At 39.8% G+C, this 25,857-nt stretch overlaps 1 protein-coding gene and 1 pseudogene across 2 annotated transcripts; one reads left to right on the forward strand and one right to left on the reverse strand.

Moving 5' to 3' along the window:
• The first annotated feature begins 349 nt into the window (after positions 1-349).
• On the forward strand, positions 350-1,225 carry LOC127677537 (vomeronasal type-1 receptor 41-like; annotated as a pseudogene).
• Positions 1,226-10,458: 9,233 nt separating this feature from the next.
• On the reverse strand, positions 10,459-17,943 carry LOC127677536 (vomeronasal type-1 receptor 45-like). Of its 2 annotated transcripts, XM_052172603.1 has the most exons (2): position 17,943; positions 10,459-11,423 (listed from the first exon to the last, which is right to left on the reverse strand). In XM_052172603.1, coding segments are annotated over exons 1-2 (966 nt in total). The 2 variants fall into 2 exon arrangements, with proteins under 2 accessions (XP_052028563.1, XP_052028564.1); XM_052172604.1 differs by lacking the exon at position 17,943 and having other exon boundaries at positions 10,459-11,446.
• Positions 17,944-25,857: the final 7,914 nt, after the last annotated feature.

Raw genomic sequence — 25,857 nt, forward strand, 5'->3', positions numbered from 1 at the left:
TCTGGAGGAAAAGGACAATTTCCTTGACAGGTACCAAATACCCAAATTAAATCAGGACCAAATAGATCATCTAAACAGTCCCATAACCCCTAAAGAAATAGATGGGGTCATAGAAAGTCTTCCAACCAAAAAAAGCACAGGACCAGATGGTTTCAGTGCAGAATTCTATCAGACCTACAAAGAAGACCTAACACCAATACTCTTTAAACTATTCCACAAAATAGAAACAGAAGGAACACTACCCAATTCCTTCTATGAAACCACAATTATGCTGATACCAAAACCACACAAAGATCTAACGAAGAAAGAGAACTTCAGGTTTTTTTTATTTGGTTCCTACACACATATAATGAATAAAGCCAACTTAATCTGCACTGACACAAATGTGAAAATCATCTTGTTCTCTGAAGTGAGTGTTGGGATCTCAGCTAACAGTATCCTTTTTTCTGTTCACATATGCATGCTCCTTGGTGGGAATAGGCCTAAACCCATTGATCTCTACATTTCTTTCTTGTCCCTAACCTAATTAATGCTGCTAATAATTATGGGACTCATAGTCACGGACATGTTTTTATCTGGGGGGAGATGGGATTCTATCACTTATCTATTTGCACAGGCTTCTGAGGGGCCTCACTCTGTGCAACCTGTCTGCTGAATATCCTTTGGACCATCACCCTTAGTCCTAGAAGCTCCCGTTTAACAAAGTTTAAACATAAATCTCCCCATCCCATCTCAAGTTCCTTTCTTTTCCTCTGTGTTCTCTATATGTCTTTCAGCAGTCACTTCTTCATATCAATTATTGCTACCTCCAACTTGACCTCAGAGAATTTTCTGTATGTTACTTAGTCCTGCTCACTTCTACCCATGAGTTACTCCAGAACAAGCATGTTTTCAACAATGCTGGTCATCAGGGAAGCCTTTCTTATGGGTCTCATGGCCTTGTCCAGTGGGTACATGTTGGCTCTCCTATGGAGGCACAAGAAGCAGGCCTGGCATCTTCACAGCACCAGCCTTTTTTCAAAAGCCTCCCCAGAACAAAGGGCCACCAGGATCATCATGCTACTCAGTTGCTTCTTCATGGTTCTCTACATTTTGTATACTGTTATCTTCTACCCAAGGATGACATTCAAGGATGGCTCAATATTATTCTGAATCCAAATTATTGTGTCCCATAGCCATGCCACAGCCAGTCTGTTTGTGTTTATTTGCAATGAAAAAAATATAATTAACTTTGAGGTCAATGTGTGGCAACATAGTATATATTTGATTTTTCAGGAATGGGCATGGTCCTGTAATATAATCCAATATTTTGTCATCAAAGCTATGTATGATGACATATTGGGAATATGCTCTTTCTTAAATTGATATACAAAATAATTTTTTCTTTTAAATCTGTTTGCATTGTGTATACAAAAGTATATGAAAGAAAATTAAACCACAAACTACACTGTTTTTTGAAATCTATGGTTTATTTTTAAGATTTATTCATTTATTCACTTCACATCCCAATATCAGCACCCCTTTTCTCCCAGTACCCTTTCACACAAGTACTCCATCAATTACCATTTACCCCTCTTTTCTGAAAAGGGGAGCCCTCTCTGAGTATCATCCTCTCCGAGCTTGTACTAGTTCCTGCAGGAATAGGCATATCCTTTCCCACTGTGGCCAGACAAAGAAGTACAGTTAGGGGAACAGGACCCATAGGCAAGCATCAGATTCAGGGACATCTGGCTCCTGGGGGACCTGCATGAAGACCAAGCTGCATATCTATTACATATTTGTAGGGGCCCTAGGTCCAGCCTGTGCTTGCTCTTTAGTTGGTGTTTGCGTCTTTGGGAGCACTGAAGTGTCCAGGTTAGTTCACTCTGTTTTTCTCTCTGTGGTGCCCTGTCCTCTTTTCTGTTCCATCAATCCTCCATACTACTCTTCCATAAGACTCCACAAGCTCTATCCAATGTCTGGATGTGGGTCTCTGCACCTCTTTCCATTGGCTGCTCAAAGGTCCAAACTGTGCTTGCTCTTTTATAGGTGGTTAATCTCTGGGAGTCCCAAGGGTCCAGGTTGCAGTAAGCCACCTTTGATCATTTGCCATTACAAGATGGCACCAACCGGATGCAGCTCCCTGGTGGTAAACAACTTTAGTACATGCACAGTATGCTGTATATGTTATCGCACTTATATGCTAATGAAGAATTCACTTAGTTCACCTATTAGGAAGCGGCACACTATCTTCTGCAGACGAGGCTGAAAGGCTATATAAGGGTGGCCGGGAGAGGGTTCGGGGCCCCAGTAAGAAGAAGAAAGAAAAAGTCCTGAATAAAGTGTTGCAGAGAAGAACCTGGTCCTGTTGTGTCTTTCCTTGCTGGTTAGGGTTGGGCGTAATAACTGGTGGCCCATAAGGGGACCTCTTTCGGTTCAGAACTCTCAATGTCAGGAGCGGTACTGGTAAGTTCCCTGGGGGAACGGGGACAATAAAAATTCCAGAAAAAGGAAACAATAAAGTTCGCCTGTAGGGCGACGATAAGGCTTTCAGCTGGGAACAATAAAGCTCACTGGCAAGGTGACAATTGTGTATTAATGGATCATTACTTGCTGCTTGTGCTGCTGATTCCTATCTTTACAACTGAAGCCTTGATCATCTTCCTCGCCTGTGGGTGCCATAAAACCCCAGTCGATTGTGTGGTTGTTTAGTTAAAATGCAACCTGAAGTGCCTGTGGTAACCTGCGTGTAAATAAATGCGGCCACAAGATGGAAAATTCTGCCATTCATCCTGTGTTCATAGCCCTGAAGGACTTGCTGAACACAAGAGGGATAAAACTTAGCTCGAAAAACATACAATGCTTTATAGACTCCTGTGAGTCAGCTGCTCCGTGGTTTGCGGTCTCTGGGAGCCTGTCTACTGCTTCTTGGGATAGACTAGGCAAGGACTTAGATAGGGCATGGGAAAAGAAAGATCTTAAACCAGGCATGAGGCCCATTTGGAGGCTAATAAGAGCTTGTCTGGAGGACAAGAACTGTGAGGAAGCAAAGAAGCGAGGGAATAAAGCTCTACAAGAGCATAGAGAAAGCCAGTCTGAAAAGGAAAGTGAAACTGGCCACACTATGAAGAAAGGAAAGAAATTAAGTGACACTGAGAGGCTATATCCTACCCTAGAAGAGTTTCAGTTAGAGAGAAACACAAGAACAAAGAACAGACGCCCTCTAAGGTGCCAGACAGCCACTCCGCTCTGCCAGCCCCACCTTATCAGGAGGGTGCTTCTTCAGTGTGCCCCCCCCCCGCCCCGTACTTTCTGGGCGTTCCTTTTGCCCAGAAGTCTGGGGGCGGGTGCGCACAGAGCTCTCTTTGGCTTATCCAGTGCTCCAGGATTCCCAGGGCCAGAGGATTTATGAAGCCCTAGATTTTGAATTTATTAAATCTTTAGCTGAATCCGTCCCTCTTACAAAGCATCCATCAGGATGTGAGTTAGCTTCAGCTGTTGTGCTCTCACTTTCTAGATTTCTATAAGATATAAATCTTAGTTTTTCCATTTCAAAACAGGATAATAACAGATGTTAAAGCCACTTTGCATACAGAGTTCTTGTCAATACAAAATGAAAACATATGTATATAAACATTAAAAATGATATTATTAACATTTATGAAAACTATTTTTATCCCAATGACCACATGGTGGCTCACAACCACCTGTGATGAGATCGAACGCCCTCTTCTGGTATGTCTGAAGACAGCTACAATATACTTATTTATAATTTAATCTTTAAAAAGGTGCCTGGACAGGACCCTTTGGGACAAGGCACATGAAGTTAGTATCCCAAAGAGGGTATATAGAAACATTCAGATATACAAGCACATTTATAATTTATATCATCAAAAAGGTAATGGCTTAAAAAATAATTTTATATTTTTATGTACATCAAATTATAAAGATTAGTTCTTGATGTCCTCAATTTCTACTTCTACCACATAATGATGTTGATTCTAGAGGACTTAATTAACTTTTACAGATAATTGATACTCATATTTCTAATTTATAAAAATCAAAATATGTACATATAACTATGATTCATTTTGGGGCATTCTAGTTGCAACCGCTCTAGCAAAGGGCAACTGAAAATGCTATGCTTATTTTCTATAGTTACATAGTTATTGCATATGTTATGATATATACTTGGTGTTCCAACTTAGATTGGAACAAACAATAAAACTGGCTATTTAATGAATAAAGGCTATTCATTTGAGATATCTTTAACAATTTGATTCCTTGTTATCCTCAAAGATGAGGTAATATAAAACATTTTTACAAAACAAAACAATATCTTCTTAAAAAGAAAAATTGAGGGGAAATGATATCCCTGTGCATCTAATTTAAATTATGCATATATATTTCTAAGGCATATATATTTTTACGAAAATTTTAAAATTTAGATGCCAAGGAAAGCCTTGCTAAATATATATGGCTTCCTATCACTAGGCATGCCAATGCCTAGATAAGATGGAAGAATTCACTTATTTGCATTGCTGTTGTCCTCAAGATAGATTAATAATGTTTCTTAGATATGCTTGAGGTTGTATTTCCTAATATGATCTTTATAGCCTCTGCATAAAAATACTCTTGATTTTCATAGTTGGCTCTTCTGAAGGAAGAGCTAGATATCTTATTTATAATCAACAAATGGCTATAAAAACACCTGGGCTCAGCTCAGTTAGCAGAGCTGACAATTATATTAAATGTTTTTCAACTTATAAATTATACTTTTAATCCTTTTACAATTTGCTTGTATGTTACAAAATTTGTCCTTTATTAGAAACCCATGGCATGTTTAATTTTAATACGCCATCAGGATCTTTGTTTTCACTATTGTAAAACAATGTCCTAACTGCCTTTCCTTATCTCCAGCTCCCCATTTAGGGGTTTATCTATATGGCCTTATGCCTCATCCCTGGAAGCTGCCCAAAAATTCCATCAGCAATTTCATGTTTCAGCTAAGACATTACAACAAAAATTCCATCTTTTCCATGCAGATGCACGCCAGATCGTGCTGGAGTGCCAACAAGGTGTAGTTTTTCACCATCCCCCAGGTCTAGGAGTTAATCCAAAAGGCTCATGCCCTGAGTAATCTGTCATCTAGCGTTGCTCATGCAATTGATGTGCAATCGAGCCTTAATGTTCAACTGAAAGGAGGCTTAATGGTTATAAACCAAAGAATTGATTTAGTACAACAACAAATGAGACCTTGTGGCAGCTAGCCCAATTGGGATGTCAGTAGAAGTATTCTAGTTTATGTATTACCAGCATTCAGTATGAGAATTTTACAAGAGCTGCGAATTTTTCTAAACAAATGTCTAAGTATCTTTTAGGAAATTAGACTGGTGAATTTGAAGCCCTGATGGACCAACTCCGTATGGCCATTGTGACCGTGAATTCCACTCAAGTGGATGTATCTTTGGCTGAAGGACTGCCATCATGGATCAGCTCGGCGATGAATCATCTAAAGGAGTGAGTGGGACTTGGAGTCCTTGCTGTTCTCATTATTAATAGCATTTGCTTGCCTGTGGTGTATCTGTAGGATGAGGTTTGTCCAACAGAGACAGGGTGCGATGATGGTGCAGGTACTCACAGCTATTGAAGCTGGACAGCCTCCCCAGGCCTGGCTGGCAACCTTAAAGGCCTAATAAGATGATTTCCATGCTCAGGATGTGAGGCTAAGCACTGCACTCAGGGGACCATGATTGATGAGCCCTTGAGGGGAGCACGTTTGACTGCATAAGGGTTGGTACCCCAGAACCCGTACCTGAGCAAAAGGTACCAGACGGGTTTGACGAAATCCATTGGGCCGATGGCTCAAAAGGACGTCGAAACAAAGTCCATGAGTCCACTTAATGGGCTGAGAACATCAGGGGTCAGACCTCTACTCTCACCTGATAGAGTGTTTAAAAATAAAAAAGGGGGAACAAATGGGAGCGGAGGATGCTTGGCCATGGTATGATTGGATTCTGTCGAATCATCAGAATGCTTTTATCTCACTAGCTCCTCTTGCTCACATTAAGGGAGAAGAATTTTTTCTTTATAATATAACTGCTGTTAGAAATGTTAACAAAAGGGCAGTCAGACTTCTTAATATAACCATAAGCTCACTTTTGCAAAACATGAATTATTCCTCTGCCCCAGTTTGCCTCAAACCACCCTTTTTCTTCCTTGTTAGTATAAATATGTCTGATGATCACCTAGATTGTAACAGTACCCATACACAATGTTATCTATTGGAATGTTGGGATGGCGGCAATGATACTGCCTTGGTAGTTCACCTGCCCATGTTTGTGCCCATTCCAGTAATAGAAGACCCAGACACTTTTCCTGTGGGACAATTGTTCTGGGCCAAGAGAGATTTTGGTATTACTGCTGCCATTATTACAGCCATTACTATATCTTCAGCAGCCGCTGTTACCACCGCAGTTGCCATGGCATCTCAAGTGCAGACTGCAGAGGTAGTGAATAGTATAGTTGAGCAGTCTGCACGAGCCTTACAGACCCCAAATCAATATAATTCCCATTTAGAGGCTGGAATACGGCTTTTGAATCAGAGAGTAGATATTCTACAGGAAGAAATTGATGCACTTGTAACAATGGTGCAGGTATCCTGCGTTAAATATACCCCAGTATTATGTATTACCCCCCTTCAGGTGAATATGACAGCTCTAAAAGAAAGTCAGTACAATATCAGAGAATTCCTTAAAGGAAATTGGTCTCTTGAGGGAGAATTATTAACCAAACAGCTTTTGTTTCAGATAGCTTCACTTAATGCTACTAGACTGAAGCCAATCACCATGGAGGACCTGACCTCATGGATCTCCAGTGCCTTTTCTTGGATCAAAGAGTGAGCTGGAATGTTAGCTATAGCCGCCCTTATGTGCTTAGCAGCTTTCGTCTGCCTTTGGTGCTTCTGCCACATCAGACGAGACCATGCAGTTCATAGAGCCATAGTTTATGAGGCTCTTGTAGCTATGGAAACTCAGGAAGACGTCTCTATTTGGCTGGCCTCCCTAAAATCTTAGAAGCTTTCCTTCCAGGGTACACTGAGCATAAAGTATTGTTTTGAACCCAATGATACCCAAAGACGGGCAACTTCTCAGCACTTGGATCAACCTAAGACATGAGGCCTGGTGAGCGATAGGGTAACCCTTTGACTGGTAAGACCAAGTTGCGACAGAGATGACCTAAGACAGGGGTCACTGGTTGACAGATTGCCAGTGACACGATTAGCCCTGACCTGGGACGGCTTCTATAAAACAAAAAAGGAGGAATTGTAGTAAGCCACCTTTGATCATTTGACATTACAAGATGGCGCTGACCGGATGCAGCTCCCTGGTGGTAAACAAATTTAGTACATGCACAGTATGCTGTATATGTTATCGCACTTATATGCTAATGAAGAATTCACTTAGTTCACCTATTAGGAAGTGGCGCACTATCTATATTCTGCAGAGGAGGCGGAAAGGCTATATAAGGGTGGCCGGAAGAGGGTTTGGGGCCCCAGTAAGAAGAAGAAAGAAAAAGTCCTGAATAAAGTGTTGCAGAGAAGAACCTGGTCCTGTTGCGTCTTTCCTTGCTGGTCAGGGTTGGGCGTAATACCAGACTACTTGATTCTGTTGGTCTTCAGGCTCATTGGACCCTCTCAGAGAACAGTTACACTATCTATGCTCCTGGCTTCAAACATAACAGAGTATCATCAGTAAATCAAGGATTGCTTCTTGCTCATAGGGTCATTGTCATTAGTTGGCCTTTCCCTCTTTTCTGTTCTATCTTTGTCCCTGCACATCTTCTAGGTAGGATGCATTATGGGCAGAAGGTTTTGAGGGTGGGTTGGTGTTGTTAGTCCTCCACTGGGAGTTCTTCCTGGCAATAGGAAGTAGCCACTTTTGGATCCATATTTCTTTCCTCTAAAATTTCAGCTAGAGTTGCCCCAGAGATGCCTTGGGTCCTCCCCAATCACAGGACTCTGGCATGTCCTCGAAATATCCCCTTGTTGATTTCTATTCTCTCTCTCTCGTTCTTCCTATACCTGATTCCACTCCGTCTTCCAGACAGTTCACTCCCTCCATCCTCCTCTAATATCTATTTTATTCTCTCTTTTGAGTAAGGTTCAACCATTCTCTCTTGGGCCCTCTTTGTTATTTGGCTTCATTGGGTCTGTTGGTTATAGTGAGGTTATCTTGTTCTTTATGGCTAATAAGTATAAGGAATAAGTACATGCAATATATGTGCTTTTTTAGTCTATGTTACCTCATTCATGATGATAATTTCTAATTCTGTTCATTTGCCTGCAAAACTCATGGTGTCCTGTTTTCAATAGCTGAGCAAATTTTAAATAGCTGTCCAGCTTTTACAGATGAAGCTGCTTTGAATTTAATTGATCGTGTGTATTTGTGGGATGCTGGAGCATCTTTTGACTATATGCCCAGGATTGCAATAGTTGGGTCTTGAGGTAGAACTATTACCAGTTATCTGAGAAACCACCAAATTCATTTCCAAAGAGGTTGTCCAAGTGTATACTATCTTCAGTAATGAAGTACTCCCCCTGCTTCACATCCTGCCAGTATGAGTTGTCTTTGAAATTTTGATTTTAGCCTTTATGATCGGTGTACAATGGAACCTCAGAAATGTTTTGATTTGCATTTCCCTGGTGACTAAGGTATATAAACATTTAATTAATTTCTTCTCACCCTCACGTGATTCCTCTGTTGAAAATACTATTTAAATCTGTACTCGATTTTAAAAACTGGGTTATTTAGGTTGTTTGTGTCTAACTTCTTCAGTTCTTGTAAAGTTTGGATATTAGCCCTTTGTCAGATGTAGGGTTGGTCAAGATCCTTCCCTATCTGAAGGCTACTGATTTGTCCATTTGACAGTCTTTTGACTTACAGAAACTTTTCAGTTCCATGAGGTTCCATTTATTATTTATTGCCTAATCCATTGTGTTCTGTTCAGGTAGTTGTTTCCTATACCAGTGAGTTCAAAGCTATTCCCCACTTTCTGATCTGATAGGTTTAATATATCTGTTTTTTTTTTCATGAAGTCTTTGATCCACTTAGACTTGAGTTTTATGCAAGGTGATGAATATGGATCTATTTTTAGTCTTCTACATGTAGACATTTAGTTATACCAGCACAATTTTTTGAAGATACTCCCCACCCCACATTGTATGGTTTTGGATCTTTATCAAAACCTAATTGTACATAGGTCTGTGGGTTTATTTCTGGGTCTTTGTTTCAATTCCATTGACCAACCAGTCTGTGTCTGTACTATTACAATGCAGGTTTTTTTTTTATCATTATTGTTCTGTAGTACACCTTGAAGTCTGGGATGGTGATTTCTCCTGAAGTTCTTTTATAGTTCTAGATTGTTTTGGCTATCCTGGATTTTTTTTTTTTCCATATGAAATTGAGAATTGCTCTTTCCATATCTGTGAAAAATTTTGTTGGAATTTTGGCTGGGATTGCACTGAATCTGTAGAAACTTGCTTTTGGTAAGTTGGCCATTTTCACTATGTTAATCCTATTGATCCATGAGCATGGGGGATATTTCCATCTTCTGATATATTTTTCAATTTCTGTCTTCAAGGAGTTGAAGTTCTTGTCATACGTACCTTTGACTTCTTTGGTTAGAGTGACCCCAAGATATTTTTTATTATTCATGGGTATTTTGAAGGATGTTGTTCCCTAATTTCTTTCTCAGCCCAATTATCATTTGTATAATGGAACACTACAGATTTTTCTTTGTAAATTTTGATTCCAGTCACTTTGATGAAGGTGTTTGTCAGCTCTAGGATTTCTCAGTAGAATAATTTGGGACACACACACACACACACACACATATATATATATATATATATATATATATATATATGTATATATATATATATATATATATATATATATATATATATATATATGTGTGTGTGTGTGTCATATCATCCACCAATAGCAATACTTTGACTTCTTCCTTTCCAATTTGTATCCCCTTGAACTCCTCTTTTGTCTTATTGCTCTTGATAGAACTTCAATTGATAGGGGTGAGGTGGGAGTGGGTCAGGGGAGGGACATATACTTGGAGGCAGGGGGTATGAGAGGCGATAAAGGTTTAGGGGAGGGGGAAAGCAGGAATGGTTTTAGCATTTGAAGTGTAAATGAAAATTATATTAAAAAAGAAATAAAATAATAAATGAAATGAATTTAAAAACACACTTGTCATATATCAAAGTGGATGTTGTTAAATCTTCTGTTACATGTTTATTATCATGTTGTTTAAAATAAATCATTTTAACAGAAAAACAAGTTTGTATTTCACATATGGCAAAGCACATAGACAGCATTCTATTACTGACAGTTCTGATGCCACTATATTGGTTCTTCTTAAAGGATCTTGCCTATCAAAGAAGATTCGAACATTTATCACCCTCTAATATTTGGACTTCAAAAAATTCACTATTTGTCTTTCAGTGCTCATAAAGACAAAAGGGCTGACTATGGAATAGATGTGCATCACAAAGATTTGGATAGAGTAAGATGTTGGATCATTCAGGAACATAGTTCTTGAGCAGGAGACAATGCTGTCGAATATGCACATCAGCACAAAGAAACACATGAGCATTAGGATGGTCTGGGTGGCCCTTTGCTCTGGGGATGTTTTTGGGGAAAGGCTGGTATCTTGAAGATGCTGGGCCTGTTTCCTGTGCCTGTACAAGAGAGTCACCATGTACCAAGTCGAGAGGACCATGAGACTAATAAGAAAAATTTCCCTGATGGCCAGCAGTGTAGAAAACATGCTCTGCATGAGGTAACTCAAGGGTAGAATAGAGCAGGATTGAGTAACATAAATAAAGTTATTTGTGGTCAAATTTGGGCTGGCAATGATGGATAACAAGAGGTGACTGCTAATTAACATATAGAGGACACCCAGGAAGATAATGGCACATGAGATCTGACAGGGAGATTTGTTCTTGAACTTTGCTAAGCAGGAGCTTCTGGGACTGAGGATGATGGCCTGGAGGACACTCAACAGGCTGGTGATACAAAGGGAGAGACCTCTAAAAACTCTATACAGGTAGACAAGAAATTTACATATGATGTCATCCCATCCTCTCCAAGAAATAAAAATGTCTGTGGCTATGAATCCTACAACAAGTAGCATCAGTAGGTGGATTAGGGACAAGAGACCAATGGGCAGGTCAGTGAGTCTGGACCTGTGCCCTCGAATTAACTTGAGGACGTGGAAGAGGAGAAGAAAGCTGTTGCCCGAGATTCCAATGCCAATTCCAAAGAAAAAGGTGTTTCTTATTTTCGAATTTGTGTGGAGTATACTGTTCTTATTCATCATATGTGAGAACAGTGGCTGAGGAGAAAAGAACAGAACCTCACTCACCACTCTATGGTAACTCTGCTCCCCTTATTATAATCCACTGAAGATCTCAACTCCATTTCACACCCCACAGACCCTCTCATCTGTCCTAAGCTGAGCCATGGCTAGATCCTATGTCTTATGGTGGCTGCATCAGTGTGTGAGCTCCTTTAATATTAAATTCTGGACACATCATAGAATATGTCTTTTCTTATTTAGCATGTGTGGGTTTTCCTGGAACAGGAACAGCATCTTATTTGTTTTTCATCCACAATATCTTTGTTGCCAGCAATATTACATTCAGAGTTTTATTATTTTGGGTCATTTACATGAAGAGGATTGAGTGAAAGAAACAAGTCCTTCCCAATGAAAGAGGCCCTGTGCATTGGGTACACACTTATTCTATTTGGGGATATCTTTACTCTATTTATTGTAAAATGAAATTTCTTAATATATTTATATAGCAAATGTTGGGAATTCTGATCTGTGAAAACAGATGTTTCTCCTTCCACCCACAATCTTCCATTTTAACCAAGTGTGACCTATAATACCATGAGACTGAGCTCCAGTCATCTCCTCCTGAACATAAACACAGTCATGTGCCTGTGTCAGGTGGGTACTATGTATATAAGAACGTCTTGATTACATACCAAGAGTGGTAGTGTTCCAGCCCAAGATGGTCTCTGTAGATATTTCACCTGACTGTTTACTTGTGCATTGCCTTATATTTGTGCTCTGGGAGAGATACTGCAATACATAGTGACTGGTCTGCTCCATCCCTGCTTGAAACAGAAGATAAAAGATAAAATAAATATTGGAGTGGAATACTTTCTAGAGATCTCAGGTGGACAATTCAGTCTTTGAGAGATACTCTATATCTTCATCTTTCATGTTTCTAATCTCAATCTAGAACTACCTCCAAGAGAATAGTAAAGTGAGAAAATGTCTGCAGTGCTTACTCCATGTCTTCCTTCAGGATGTGAAGTCTGAGGGAAATAGAACTACAATGAAAAGATTTTGGGTTATCCCTTATTACAGAATTAAAGGAAAATGGTACAACTCAGTCTTGAAAGACAGGCTCTATAAGAGTCTGCATTCTCTCTTTGTATAATTGAGGGTTGATACTTTTCCAGATTCCTAATATGCCAACTACAACTTTATATTCATCTATGTGCTGTATATGCTGTAAAATTATTATAGATTCTTGATTAGACACTGACTTACTCAAACAGCATAACAAAAGCCATGTTAAGTAGGAAAGCCTTTGTTGCATGTTACTGCTAATAATTCATCATTCAGGTTCTTGGTGGAAGAACTTATGGCAGAGACCCATAGGCAGGAACTGATGCACAATCATGGGAGAGTGTTAGTTCCTGGCTTTTTGCTTCATGGCTTTCCTGGTCTGTATTCATAAGTAAGTACCAGCCAAGAGCCTATACTCACACTGAGCTGGGCCCTTTCACATAGATTTCCAATCAAGAACACTCACCACAAATGTGGCTACATGTCAATCTGGTGGGGGAATTATCTGACTGACATTACCTTCCCTATTTCTAAATGACTCACCTTGTGACAAAACAAACAAAGGGACAAACAAACCAAAATAGTTGGAACAGCTGACCCTTTGTCAGTTCGACAGAAAAATACATCACTGTTACACTATAACCTTGTCTCCTTTTTTGTTCCCAAGATATCATACTAGTATCAACATTTCAATATAGAAACTCCATATACTTTAAAAGTACACTGACATATAAGTCTTCTAATTTTGTTCAACATGAAAAGCCTCTCCAAAATTTTCAGTCTCAAAAATATCCAGTTTCTCTTACGTTTTTAGTCTTTGTAAAATACACATCGTCTCTCCTAAACTCCAAAATCCTTTTAAAAGTTCAAAGTCTCTTAATTCTAGGTCTCTGTAACATAAATAATAACTTAAATATTTTTCTCGTTCCCAAATGGAAGAACCAGGGCACAGTCACAATCAAATTCAATAAAGTCCAACAGTGTAAAACAGTGTCACATTTTTGGGACTCACTAACAATCCTCTGGGCTCCTCCACAGTTCTGGGAAAGCCTTCCATAGCCCAAACAGATTGTCTGCTAGACTCAAAGTGGCCTCACCCCACAGCAGCTGCTGTGCTCCTTGGTAGATGTCCTGTGATGCTGACCTCTCAGATTGCCTGCATCTGTACTTCAGTGGGCTGAAGTTACATTGATAGTCTTTATTGAAGTCTACATTGAGAGTCCTTGATTCTCTTTAGGGACTCTAACCCTGCCATAAGATGACAAGTGTCATTCCATGATCCCTTCCTGTCTATAGAACAAGTAAAACCTGCAAGACTCTTAAGTTATCAACTGAGAAAATGCAACCATAACCTACCAGCTTTGACACAAGCAGGATATGCAGCCTCAACCATATCTGAACTAGCAAGTCTGTGTGCTAAGCACAGGAAAACACTTTTCAGGAGATTTTCAAATGTTACATCAAGGATTCACTTCAGTGGTTCTTAACTTAAAATAGGAGTGACCATCATAGAATTTTTAAGGGACTCTAAAACCTCCCAGTAGAACTTCATAAGACAAGCCTCCATCATCTGCACTGGGCTCAGCATTATATTGTAAGACCACACAGAATAATCCACTAAGATAGCATAATTCTACGTGTCATACAGAAAAATTTTTCCAAATCCTTCCACAATCTACAAAAATTACATGTTTCGGTTTGTCAGGGTAAACCCTATATCCTAGTACCTTTTTCTGTCTTGGTTAGGCCTGCTGTTGCTGTGATAAAATACCATGATGAAAAGCAAGTTTTGGAGGAAAGAGATTATTTCACCATACAGCTTGTAGTTCATCATTCACAGAAGTTGGGTTAAAAACTCAAGACAGGGGCCTAGAGGCAGGAACTGATGAGTAGTGTGGAGAAGCTGTGTAGCTCTAACTACATTCTCATGGTTCCTAGGACCACCAGGACAGGGATAGAAATGTCCTCAGTGAGCTGACTCTTCCATATCAAATCCATCATCAATGAATAAAATGTTCCAGGAGCTTGCCCCGGGGCCAGTCTGATGGTTGCATTTTTTCAGTTGAGATTCCCTCTTCTATTATAACTCTAGCTTTTATCAAGTTAACATGAAACTATGTAGCACAGACACTAAACATATGGGGCATGTAATTTTGTAAACAAATTCCTGTTACAGAATAAAACTTTATCACTGGAAGTCAAGCATATGGATGAAATTGTTTTATGCTTATTTAGAGCATGAGATATTGTAATGGAAGATATTAGGTAAATGGGATCAAATTCACAAGTACAAGACACTGGTTAAGACATTAATCCTGAGGCAGGGAGTTTGTTAAAACATTGAACAGAGCAGACATCCTGAAATAAAAATTCTGTGGCATCTTTAGAAAATGTTAATCCTTTATAAAATAATTGATTATATATTCTAGATAGTTCATTGTAATTCATACATATATGCACATATATAAACACATACAAATCTCTATCTCTGTCTCTCTATCTATACAATGTATGATGCTTAATTTTTCCCATTTTATTGTGAAGTTCTTTATAAAACTTATTGGTTTGTTTTCCAAATTCCAGTCACAAGAATTAGAACATAGTAGGGTGCAGAAAGATATACTTCTGTTTGCCAGTGATCAAGGAAAATGGCAGCTGCTTTATGGGACAAATGCCACCAGGAGCACACACTCTGGATATCATTTGTGGTCTGTGTGCACTGAGTGACAGGTGAATGCTTTATACACTTCATTTCATGGAAGGAAAACACACCTGCAGAGTTTCAAGTAGTGGCTGGCATCATATGCATGCTGGAAGTAGCTGAATAAATACAAGAATTCTAAAATTTCTCTCATATTCTGTAGGCTGTGCTAGTCTCGGGGTCATTTCAGAAACCTCAGCCCTGCACACCTGAAGCTCTTAGAAAAGTCAGGCATGTGCAGAGCTGGGACTCCTCAATGATATTCTCAATAGCATGTCTTTAGGGAATCTGGCTTTGAAAGCACTGGGAAACCTTATCTTTCTGGATGTGGAATTCTGCAGGAGCAAAGTAAGAATGTACACTTACACCAATATGATTGACTGCCATCACCAACACCTGTTTACAAGGAAAGACACTGACATCATTTCTCTAGTTATCCTATTACCACCAGATTTCACCAACCATAGAATTCTATACAATTTTATAGTATAAAATTGAGGGCTGAGCAGTGCTGGCACATATGTTAATTCTAGCACTTCAGAAGGAGAGGCTGTGGATGTTTGAATTCAAGGCCAAACTGGTCTAAAGAGTGAGTTCCAGGATATCCAGGGCTACACAGGGAAACCCTGTCTTGAAAAACCAAACAACATAAAGAGTCAGTAAGTCATGAAGATTCTAAACAGATATATACTTTCTATTAAAAAAATAACCTCTGGAGAGTTTGAACTCTCCTCAGATAAAAGCAATTCTCTTGCCTTTCCCCTCCCAGCTGAGCCTCATCAGCTCACACATTCCTGGTTGAGCATGGGTTAGGAGACCAGCAGAGAGGACCCACACTCTCAGATCTGCAGAATTTAGGGACTCTCATCCAACAGAGAGGGCAGGAGAGAGAAAGCTGTGACAGGCCTTGGACAATCTGTTGTACCATGCACTGAAATTTCATTTTGCACAATGTATCAAAACAGGCTACTTTCAAGAGTCACACAGTTCAGTATATAGTGTAGACAGCACCAGGAAATGTCACTGATTTCTGAAACAGATCCTATTAGAAGAGGCTACACTGGGCACATGAGCAGATTAGAGAAGGAATCACGTGTGAACAAGGAATGACAAAGAGGAACCTGAGCAGTCTTCAGTTAAAATCAATTGTGATGGCTGTGGTTGCTCATGGTAAAAAAATGGAAACTCCTTGTACAGCATGAATCATAGAGGCCCTGGCTTTAGCATTAGCCTTTGTGTCATTCTACAGTTACCCAAATCATGGACACCCATGACCCATAAGAGTATCAACTATAGGGGTTTGGTAGGTGACACTGGTCAACAGCTTGAGGGTGAGGTTACTCGGTCAGGATGTCTACCTTGGGCCCAATCCTAACTAAAACCTAGAAAGACACTAGGGAGAAAATGCTGGTACACTTGGGAAGGCAAACAGCACCCAGGTTCTGATGCTGTTTGCAGAGTGTTAGAAATGAATGACCTGCAGGAATGTGATGGGCAAATGATTAAGAGTCCTTGAGCTCAGGGAGGGCAGCTGTTTTTGAAAAACTGTGTTAAGAATTGTATTTTTAAATCTTAAAACATTTATCGCTGTGTTTTTTGCTCAGAATGGCAATGGGAATGTTACCTTGTGTTTCTAAATAAGCCTCCAGAAGCAGAAGAAACAGATACCACAGGGAGTCAGCATGGCACAGACTCCAACCATCAGCATGAGACCTGCACAGTGCTACAGCACAACCTGCTTCCCTCATCACCTAGTGATGCTTCCTGAGTGGCTCTGATTTGCTGCAAAGCAGCTATGAAATCTCTTGAAGTGCATTTGTATAATCAGAAAATTATAAAGCATGTTTAGTCAATGACTATAACATAGAAATGATTAATGAACACAAATATATTAAGACCATATTCACTATTTATTAACAATCTGTGTCCTGTAGCCTCATCACCACAGTGAAGAAGGTGACTATTCCTACCAGGCAGAATGAGGCTAAGCTCTGACATAATTTCTGAAGTTAAACAGGGAATGAAAAGGCTCTTAAGATACTTCCAGTGTATAAAGCACAACAAGGAGCACTCTGTCTGGCGAGGTTTGAACATGCCACTCATTTCTTTTTCAAAGGCTTTTAGAGCTTCTAAGTATTCATCCTATAGATGCCAGTATATCAACACTATCCATTTTATGGTACATAATCAAGAGAAGCTAAATTAAGTGTATTTGTTTAAATTTGAAATTAAAACATCAGTTACCTTTCAAGATGCACACAAAGGATCAGTTCTGAAAGTCTCTAGTAATCACACCATACAACTTGTGAATGATAAAGTAAATATGGTAATTAGCTCAGAAAAATAAATTGAAATTAGAATTAACTGACATCTTATAAATATCAGTAATTTTAGGACCTTAAGGAAATGAATATACTGGAAAAAATGCACTTTATGTAGAACACATTCCTCTGTGCTGAGTGTCCTTCAGATTCAGCTTCCCCATGGCAGATTCTGAGCCCCCTGCAGTTCCAGAGCTCCTTCTCCCACAGTCTGCCTGCATCCCAACAACCTTCTGATTCTGCACTTACTCAGGGCACTTCCTCAGTTGGAAGTGACAGGGCAGGTGGAATCTGAGTCTGAGGAGATCCTGCACAGGCTTAGGTGAAGGGAGTTTTAAAGCATCTTTGCAGTGTGTAATTTTAGTGACTGTCAGTGACAAGTTCTCACTGGTGAGCAGGGACATGTGGGATCCCACTGGAACATTTTATATGTTGAACTGCCTCTGTTCTGTTGGATAACTGCCATCCTGGGAGAGCTGGGTCCAATCTTTTCACTGAGCTTCCTTGGCACACCTGCAAGTTAGGTCCGGACCCAATGGAGTCAACCTGAACTTGCTAAATTACCCCTCAGTCAAAATTAGTACAAACTAAACTTCTATGGCACAATTCACCTGCTAACAGTGAGACTCCTGGTGCTTTCCTTGAGCTTCCATGTTTCTGATTAAATCTACACAGTGAATGACAGGGTGTCTGATCCAGGGTCCTTCAACACATGGAGAACCTCTTTACAAGAATTCTTTGCTCTGTGCCCTTGAGGGTGCCCATGCCTTTGGAGCATAGATATTTAGAATTGAGAGTTCTTCTTGGTGGATTTTTCCTTTGACCAGCAAGAAGTGTCCTTCCGTGTCTCTTTTGATGACTTTAGGTAGAAAGTGAATTTTACCTGATATTAGAATGGCTACTCCGGCTTCTTTCCTGAGACCATTGGCTTGTAAAATTGGCTTGTAAAATTCCAGCCTTTTACTCTTGGGTAGTTTTTGTCTTTGACACTGAGGTGTGTTTCCTGTATGCAGCCAAATGTAGGGTCATGTTTACGTATTCAGTCTGTTAGTCTATGTATTTTTATTTGGAATTGAATCCATTGATGTTAAGAGATATTAAGGAATAGTAATTATTGCTTCCTGTCATTTTTGATGTTAATTTTATATTTGAGTTTTATCTTGTTTTGGGTTTGATGAAAGAAGGTTACTATCTTGTTTTTTTTTTTCCTAGAGTATAGTTTCCCTCCTTGTATTGGTGGTTTCCCCCTATTATCCTTTGTAGGGCTGGGTTTGTGAAAAGATATTGTATAAATTTGGTTTTGTCATGGTGTATCTTGGTTTCTCCATCTATAGTGATTGAGTTTTGCTTGGTATAGTAGTCTTCACTGGCATTTGTGTTCTCTTAGAGTCTGAATGAGGTCTGGCCAGGATCTTCTAGCTTTCATGGTCTCTGGTGAGAAATCAGGTGTAATTCTGATAGGTCTTCCTTTATATGTTACTTGACCTTTTTCTCTTACTGCCTTTAATATTCTTTCTTTGTTTAGTATATTTGGGGTTTTGATTATTATGTGGCAGGAGGTATTTCTGTTCTGGTCCAGTCGGTTTGGAGTTCTGTAGGCTTCTTGTATATGCATGGGCATCTCTCTGTTTAGGTTGGGAAAGTTTTCTTCCATCATTTTGTTGAAGGTATTTGCTGGCCCCTTAAGTTGTGAATCTTCACTCTAATCTATGCCTATAATCCTTAGGTTTGGTCTTCTCATTGTGTCCTGGATTTCCTGGATATTTTGGGCTACAAGTTTTTTGCATTTTGCATTTCCTTTGACTGTTGAATTCATGGTTTCTATGGCATCTTCGGCATCTGAGATTCTTTCTTCTATCTCTTGTATTCTGTTGTTGATATTTGCATCTATGGCCCCTGGTTTCTCCCAAGGTTTTCTATCTCCAAAGTTGTCTCCCTTTGCGATTTCTTAGTTGTTTCTACTTCTGTTTTTAGATCCTGGATGGTTTTGCTTAGCTCCTTCACTTGCTTGTCTGTGTTTTCCTGTAATTCTTTAAGAGATTTTTGTGTTTTCCCTTTCATGACTTCTGCCTGTTGACCAAAGTTCTCCTGTATTTCTTTAAGTGATTTTTGTGTTTCCTCTTTATTGGCTTCTATCTTTTCACCCATATTTTTCTGAATTTCTTTAAATTATTTTTGTGTTTCTCTTGTAAGAGCTTCTAACTTTCGGTCAGTTTTCTCCTGAATTTCTTTAAAAGATTTATTTATGTCCTTCATGTGTTCTTCTAACAGCATAATGACGAATGATTTTAAATCCAAATCTTGTTTTTCTCGTGTGTTGGGGTATCCAGGACTTGCTGCTGTTTGAGAATTGGGTTCAGATGCTGCCATATTGCCTTGATTTCTGTTAGTAATGTTCCTACGTTTGCCTTTTGCCATATAGTTCTCACTGGTTTAGTTGGTCTTGTCACTGGCTGGTGCTTCAACCTCCTGTGAGCCTGTAAGGCTATTTCCATAACACTGGATGACTGGGTTTCCCCTGGCACAGATTGCTGATGTGCTGCCCTCCTCTTGTGTGCCATTGGAGTCCTTCTGTGTTTTGCCCCAAGCAATGTTATTCTTGGGCTGTCTCAGTGAACCTGGTGCTCATCATCTCTGTTATGGAGCAAAGATGGTGGCAGGGAGTCACTCCAAGTGCTGATCACTACACAGGGCACAGGACCCACAACCAGCTGGCACACAGATGAACTGCTGATCTGCCCAGGTCCTGGGCGTAGGCAGACCCCTGGCAGTTTGTGTCCCCAGAGATCTTAAATTCGGAATATCTCAGTATGTGGTGCTGCCCCTCTGCTCCATGAAGGAGAGAAAATGGCAGCAGGGAGTCACTCCAAATGCTGATCACCTCATAGGGCACAGGACTCATGACAGACTGGCACACAGGTAAACCACTGATCTTCCCAGGTCCTGGGTGCAGGCAGACCCCTGGCAGTTTGAATCCTCAGAGATCTTAAACTTGGGATATCTCATTACCTGGTGATGCCCATCTGCTCTGTCATGGAGCAAAGATGGCTGCAGGGAGTCATTCCAAGTTCTGATCACCACGTAGGGCACAGAACCTATGACCAGCTGGCACACAGATGAACTGCTGATCTGCCCAGGTCCTGGGTGCAGGCAGACCCCCAGTGGTTTGCACCCCCAGAGATCTTAAACTCCTAATATCTCAGTACCTAGTGCTGCCCCTCTGTTCTGTCAAGGAGAGAAGATGGTGGCGGGGAGTCACTCCAAATGCTGATTCCCAACTCAATTCTTAATAGAGTAAGAAGAGCAATTTCCAAGTTTATCTGGACTAACAAAAAACCAAGAATAGTAAATCCCATTCTAAACAATGAAAGAACAACTGGTGGAATCACTATCCCATCCCTGACTTTAAGCTATACTACAGAGAAATAGTGATAAAAAAACCTGCATGGTATTGGTACAATGAAAGGCAGTTAGATCAATGGAATAGAATTGACCCAGAAATCAACCCACACACCTATGTTCACTTGATCTTTTACGAAGGTGCTAAAACCATCTAGTGGAAAATATACAGAATTTTCAATAAATGTTGTTGGTTCAACTGACAATCAAAATGTAGAAGAATGCAAATTGATCCTTTCTTATCTCCCTGTACAAAGCTCAAGTCCAAGTGGATCAAGGTTCTCCACATAAAACCAGATACACTGATTCTAATAGAAGAGAAAGTTGGGAATAGCCTTGAGCACATGGGCACAGGTGAAATTTTCCTGAATAGAACTCAAATAGTTTATGCTCTAAAATTAAGAAGTAACAAATGGGACCTCATAAAATTGCAAAGCTTCTATAAGGCAAAGAACACTGTCAATAGGACAAAATGGCACCCAACAGATTGGGAAAAGAACTTTACCAATGCTACATCCAGTAGAGTGCTAATATACAATATATACAAAGAACTCAAGTAGTTAGAATCCACAGAAGCAAATAACCCTATTAAAATGGGGTACAGAGCTAAACAAAGAATTCTCAATTGGGGAATACAGGACATGTAAAGAAAAGTTCTACATCCTTAATCATCAGGGAAATGCGAATCAAAACATTTATACCACTGAGATTCCACCTCACACAAGTCAGAATCGCCAAGATCAAAATCTCAGTGGACAGAAGATGCTGGAGCAGATCTGGAGAAAAAGGAGCACTCCTCTATTGCTGGTGGGATTGCAAGCTGGTAAAACCACTCTGGAAATCAGTTTGGCGTTTCCTCAGAAAATTGAACATAGCACTACCTGAGGACCCAGCTGTATCATTCCTGGGCATATACCCAGAAGATGCTCCAACATGTAATAAGGACACATGCTGTATTATGTTCATGACAGCCTTATCTATAATACCCAGAAGCTGGAAAGAATCCAGATGTCCCTCAACAGAGGCATGGATACAGAAAATGTGGTATTTTCACACAGTGGAGTACTACTCAGCTATTACAAACAGTGAATTCACGAAATTCTTAGGCAAATGGATGGAGCCAGAAAATATCTTCCTGAGTGAGGTAACCCAATCACAAAAAACACACATGGCTTTATAACCAGCAACTTTGCTGAAGTTGTTTATCAGCTGTAGTAGTTCTCTGGTGGAGTTTTTGTTTGGGGTGGGGTCACTTAAGTATGCTATCATATCATCTCCAAATAGTGATAGTTTGACTTCTTCCTTTCCAATTTGTATCCCTTTGACCTCCATGTGTTGTCTAATTTTTCTGGCTAGAACTTCAAGTACTATATTGAAAAAATATGGAGAGGGGGGACAGCCTTGTCTAGTCCCTGATTTTAGTGGTATTGCTTCAAGTTTCCATTTAGTTTGATGTTGGCTACTGGTTTGCTGTATATTGCTTTTACTATGTTTAGGAATGGGCCTTGAATTCCTGTTCTTTCCAAGACTTTTAGCATGAAAGGATGCTGAATTTTGTCAAATGCTTTTTAAGCATCTAATGAAATGACCATGTGGTTTTTTTCTGTGAGTTTGTTTATGTAGTGGATAGCATTGATGGATTTCCATATATTGAACCATCGCATCCCTGAGATGAAGCCTACTTGATCATGGTGACTGATTGCTTTGATGTGTTCTTGTAATCTGTTGGCAATAATTTTATTGACTATTTTTGCATCGATATTCTTTAGGGAAATTAGTCTGAAGTTCTCTTTCTTTTATGGATCTTTGTGTGGTTTTGGTATTAGCACAAGCAGATCAGCAGCCTTCCTATACTCAAAGGATAAGCAGACTGAGAAAGAAATTAGAGAAATGACACCTTTCACAATAGCTACAAATAAAAAGGATCTTAGTGTGGCTCTAACAAGTGAAATATCTGTATGACAAGAACTTCAGGTCTCTGAAGAAGGAAATCAAAGAAGACCTCAGAAAATGGAAAAATCATCCTTGCTTATTCATTGGCAGGATTAATATAGTAAAAATGGCCATCTTGCCAATAGCAATATACAGATTCAATGCATTCCCCATCAAACTCCCAACTCCCAGTTCTTTATAGAGTTAGAAAGAACAATTCTCAAATTCATCTGGAATAACAAAAAACTCAGGATAGCTAAAACTATTTGCAACAGTAAAAGAACTTCTGGTGGAATCAGTATCCCAGACCTCAAGCAGTACTCTAGAGCAATGGTGTTAAAAACTGCATGGTATTGGTACAGTGACAAGCAGGTAGATCAATGGAATAGAAATGAAGACCCAGAAGTGAACCCACACTCCTATGGTCACTTGATCTTTGACAAAGGATCCATCCAGTGGAAAAAAGATAGCCTTTTCAACAAATGGTGCTGGTTCAACTGGAGGTCAGCATGCCAAAGAATGCAAATTGATCTATTCTTTTCTTCTTGTACTAAGCTCAACTCCAAGTGGATCAAGGACCTCCCCATAACACCGGACACACTGAAACTAATAGAAAATAAACTGGGGATGACCTTTGAGGACATGGGCACAGGGGAAAAGTTCTTGAACAGAACACCAATAGCTTATGCTTTAAGAGCAATAATTGACAAATGTGATCTCATAAAATTACAAAGTTTCTGTAAGGCAAAGGACATTGTCAAATGGACAAAATGGCAACCAAGAAATTGGGAAAAAAATCTTCACCAACCCTAAATCCGACAGAGGGCTAATATCCAATATATCCAATGAACTCAAGAAGTTATACTCCAGAGAGCCAAATAACCCTATTAAAAATGGGGTACAGAGCAAAACAAAGAATTTTCACCTGAAGAACTTTGAATGGTTGAGAAGCTCCTTAAGAAATGTTCAACATCATTAGTCATCAAGGAAATGCAAATCAAAACAACCCTGAGATTTCACCTCACACCAGTCAGAATGGCTAAGATTAAAAACTCAAAAGACACTAGGTGCTGGCAAGGATGTGGAGAAAGTGGAACACTCCTCCACTGCTGGTGGGATTGCAGGCTGGTACAACCACTCTGGAAATCAGTCTGGTAGTTTCTCAGAAAAATGGGGAGGACCCTGTTATACCACTTCTGGGCATATACCCAGAGGATTTCCCAGCAGGCAATAAGGACACATGCTCCACTATGTACATAGCAGCTTTTTTTTTCTGAGACAGTGTTTCTCTGTGTAGCCCTGGCTGTCCTGGAACTCACTCTGTAGACCAGGCTGGCCTTGAACTCAGAAATCTGGCTGCCTCTGCGTCCCAAGTGCTGGGATTACAGGCCCAGCAGCAGCCTTATTTATAGAAGCCAGAATCTGAATGGACCCAGATGTCCCTCAATGGAGGAATGGATACAGAAAATGTGGTACATTTACAGAATGGAATACTACTCAGCAATTAAAAACAATGAATCTATGAAATTTTTAAGCAAATGGTTGGAACTGGAAAATATCATCCTAAGTGAGGTAACCCAATCACAAAAGAATATACATGGAATGCAGTCACTGATAACTGGATATTAATTAACCCAGAAGCTCTGAATACTCAAGACAAAATTAACATATTAAGTGATTCCCAAGAAGAAGGAAAGAGAGGTCCTTGGTCCTGGAAAGGCTTTATCCAGCATTGTAGGAGAGTATCAGGACAGAAATGGGAGGGCGGTGATTGGGGAATGGGCAGAAGGAAGAAGGCTTATGGGACTTATGGGGAGGGGGAAACTGGGAAGGGGGAAAGCATTTGGAATGTAAACAAAGAATATAGAAAATTAAAAAAAAGAGCACACATGATATGCACTCAGTGGTAAGTGGGTATTAGCCCAACAGCTCAGAATACCCAAAATACAACTCACAGACCACATGAACCTCAAGAAAAAAGAAGACCAAAGTGAGGATACGTTGATACTTATTGAAAAGTGAATGAAAATACCCATGGCTTACAGCCAATCAATACACTGTGTATAGGGTACCCAATGGAGCAGCTAGAGAAAGGACCGAAGAAGCTGAAGAAGTTTATAGCCCTACAGAAAGAACAATAATATGTACCAACCAGTAGCCCCAGAGTTCCCAGGAAATAAACCACCAAAGTGTATACACATGGAGGTACCCATGGCTCCTGCTACATAAGGTGACTATTTCAGACATCAGTGAGAGGAGAGGCCATTGGTCCTGTGAAAGTTTGATTACCCGGAGTAGGAGAATGCCAGTAAGGAAAGAGGGGGTGGGGGCAGAGTTATGGGGGTGGGGGATGGGTTAGGTGGTTTTCAGAGCAGTATTCAGGAAATGGGATACCATTTAAATTGTAAATAAAGCAAATGTCTAATAAAAAAGAATTCCTGTAGGAGAATGAGTAGATGGTGACTAAAATGCAGACCATCTTTGGACACAAATTGTATGCTGCAATTTCCTTTGTACAAAAGCTAACTCCTTCTCAGCCTCACCTGATAGTGTCCTTGGGCGGTTTAAATCTTTATCACCTTGTAAGACATAAATTGCTTAGCTCTTGAGTGGGCAATTCAAGCACAGGACACAGCCAGTTAATATGTCCCAGTAGCTTCTGAAAATTATTAAGTGTACTTAGTACGTTTCTTCTAATTTTCACTTTTTGTGAACTAGTCCTTTGCTGACTTATTTTATACCCTAAACAATTAATAGAATCCCCTCTTTGTATTTTTTTCCGGGGCAATTTGCAATCCCCAGCAAGTCAAGGTTTTTTTTTTTTTTTTTTTTTTTTTTTTTTTTAATTCATAATTCTTCCCCAGATATTTATATCTGGATCAGCCAATAGGATGTCATCCATGTAATGATAAATAATGGATTGGGAAAATTTTTTGTGAATCATCTCCAATGGCTGTTGTACAAAATATAGACACACAGTAGGGCTATTCAATGTAGCAGGACTTTCCGATAGTATCTGCTTATTGGGCAACCTCTATTGAAGGTAGGTGCTGAGAAAGCAAACCTTTCCTTATCGCATTCATG

Source organism: Apodemus sylvaticus, chromosome 2, assembly GCF_947179515.1.
Source record: "Apodemus sylvaticus chromosome 2, mApoSyl1.1, whole genome shotgun sequence".
NCBI lineage: Eukaryota > Metazoa > Chordata > Mammalia > Rodentia > Muridae > Apodemus > Apodemus sylvaticus.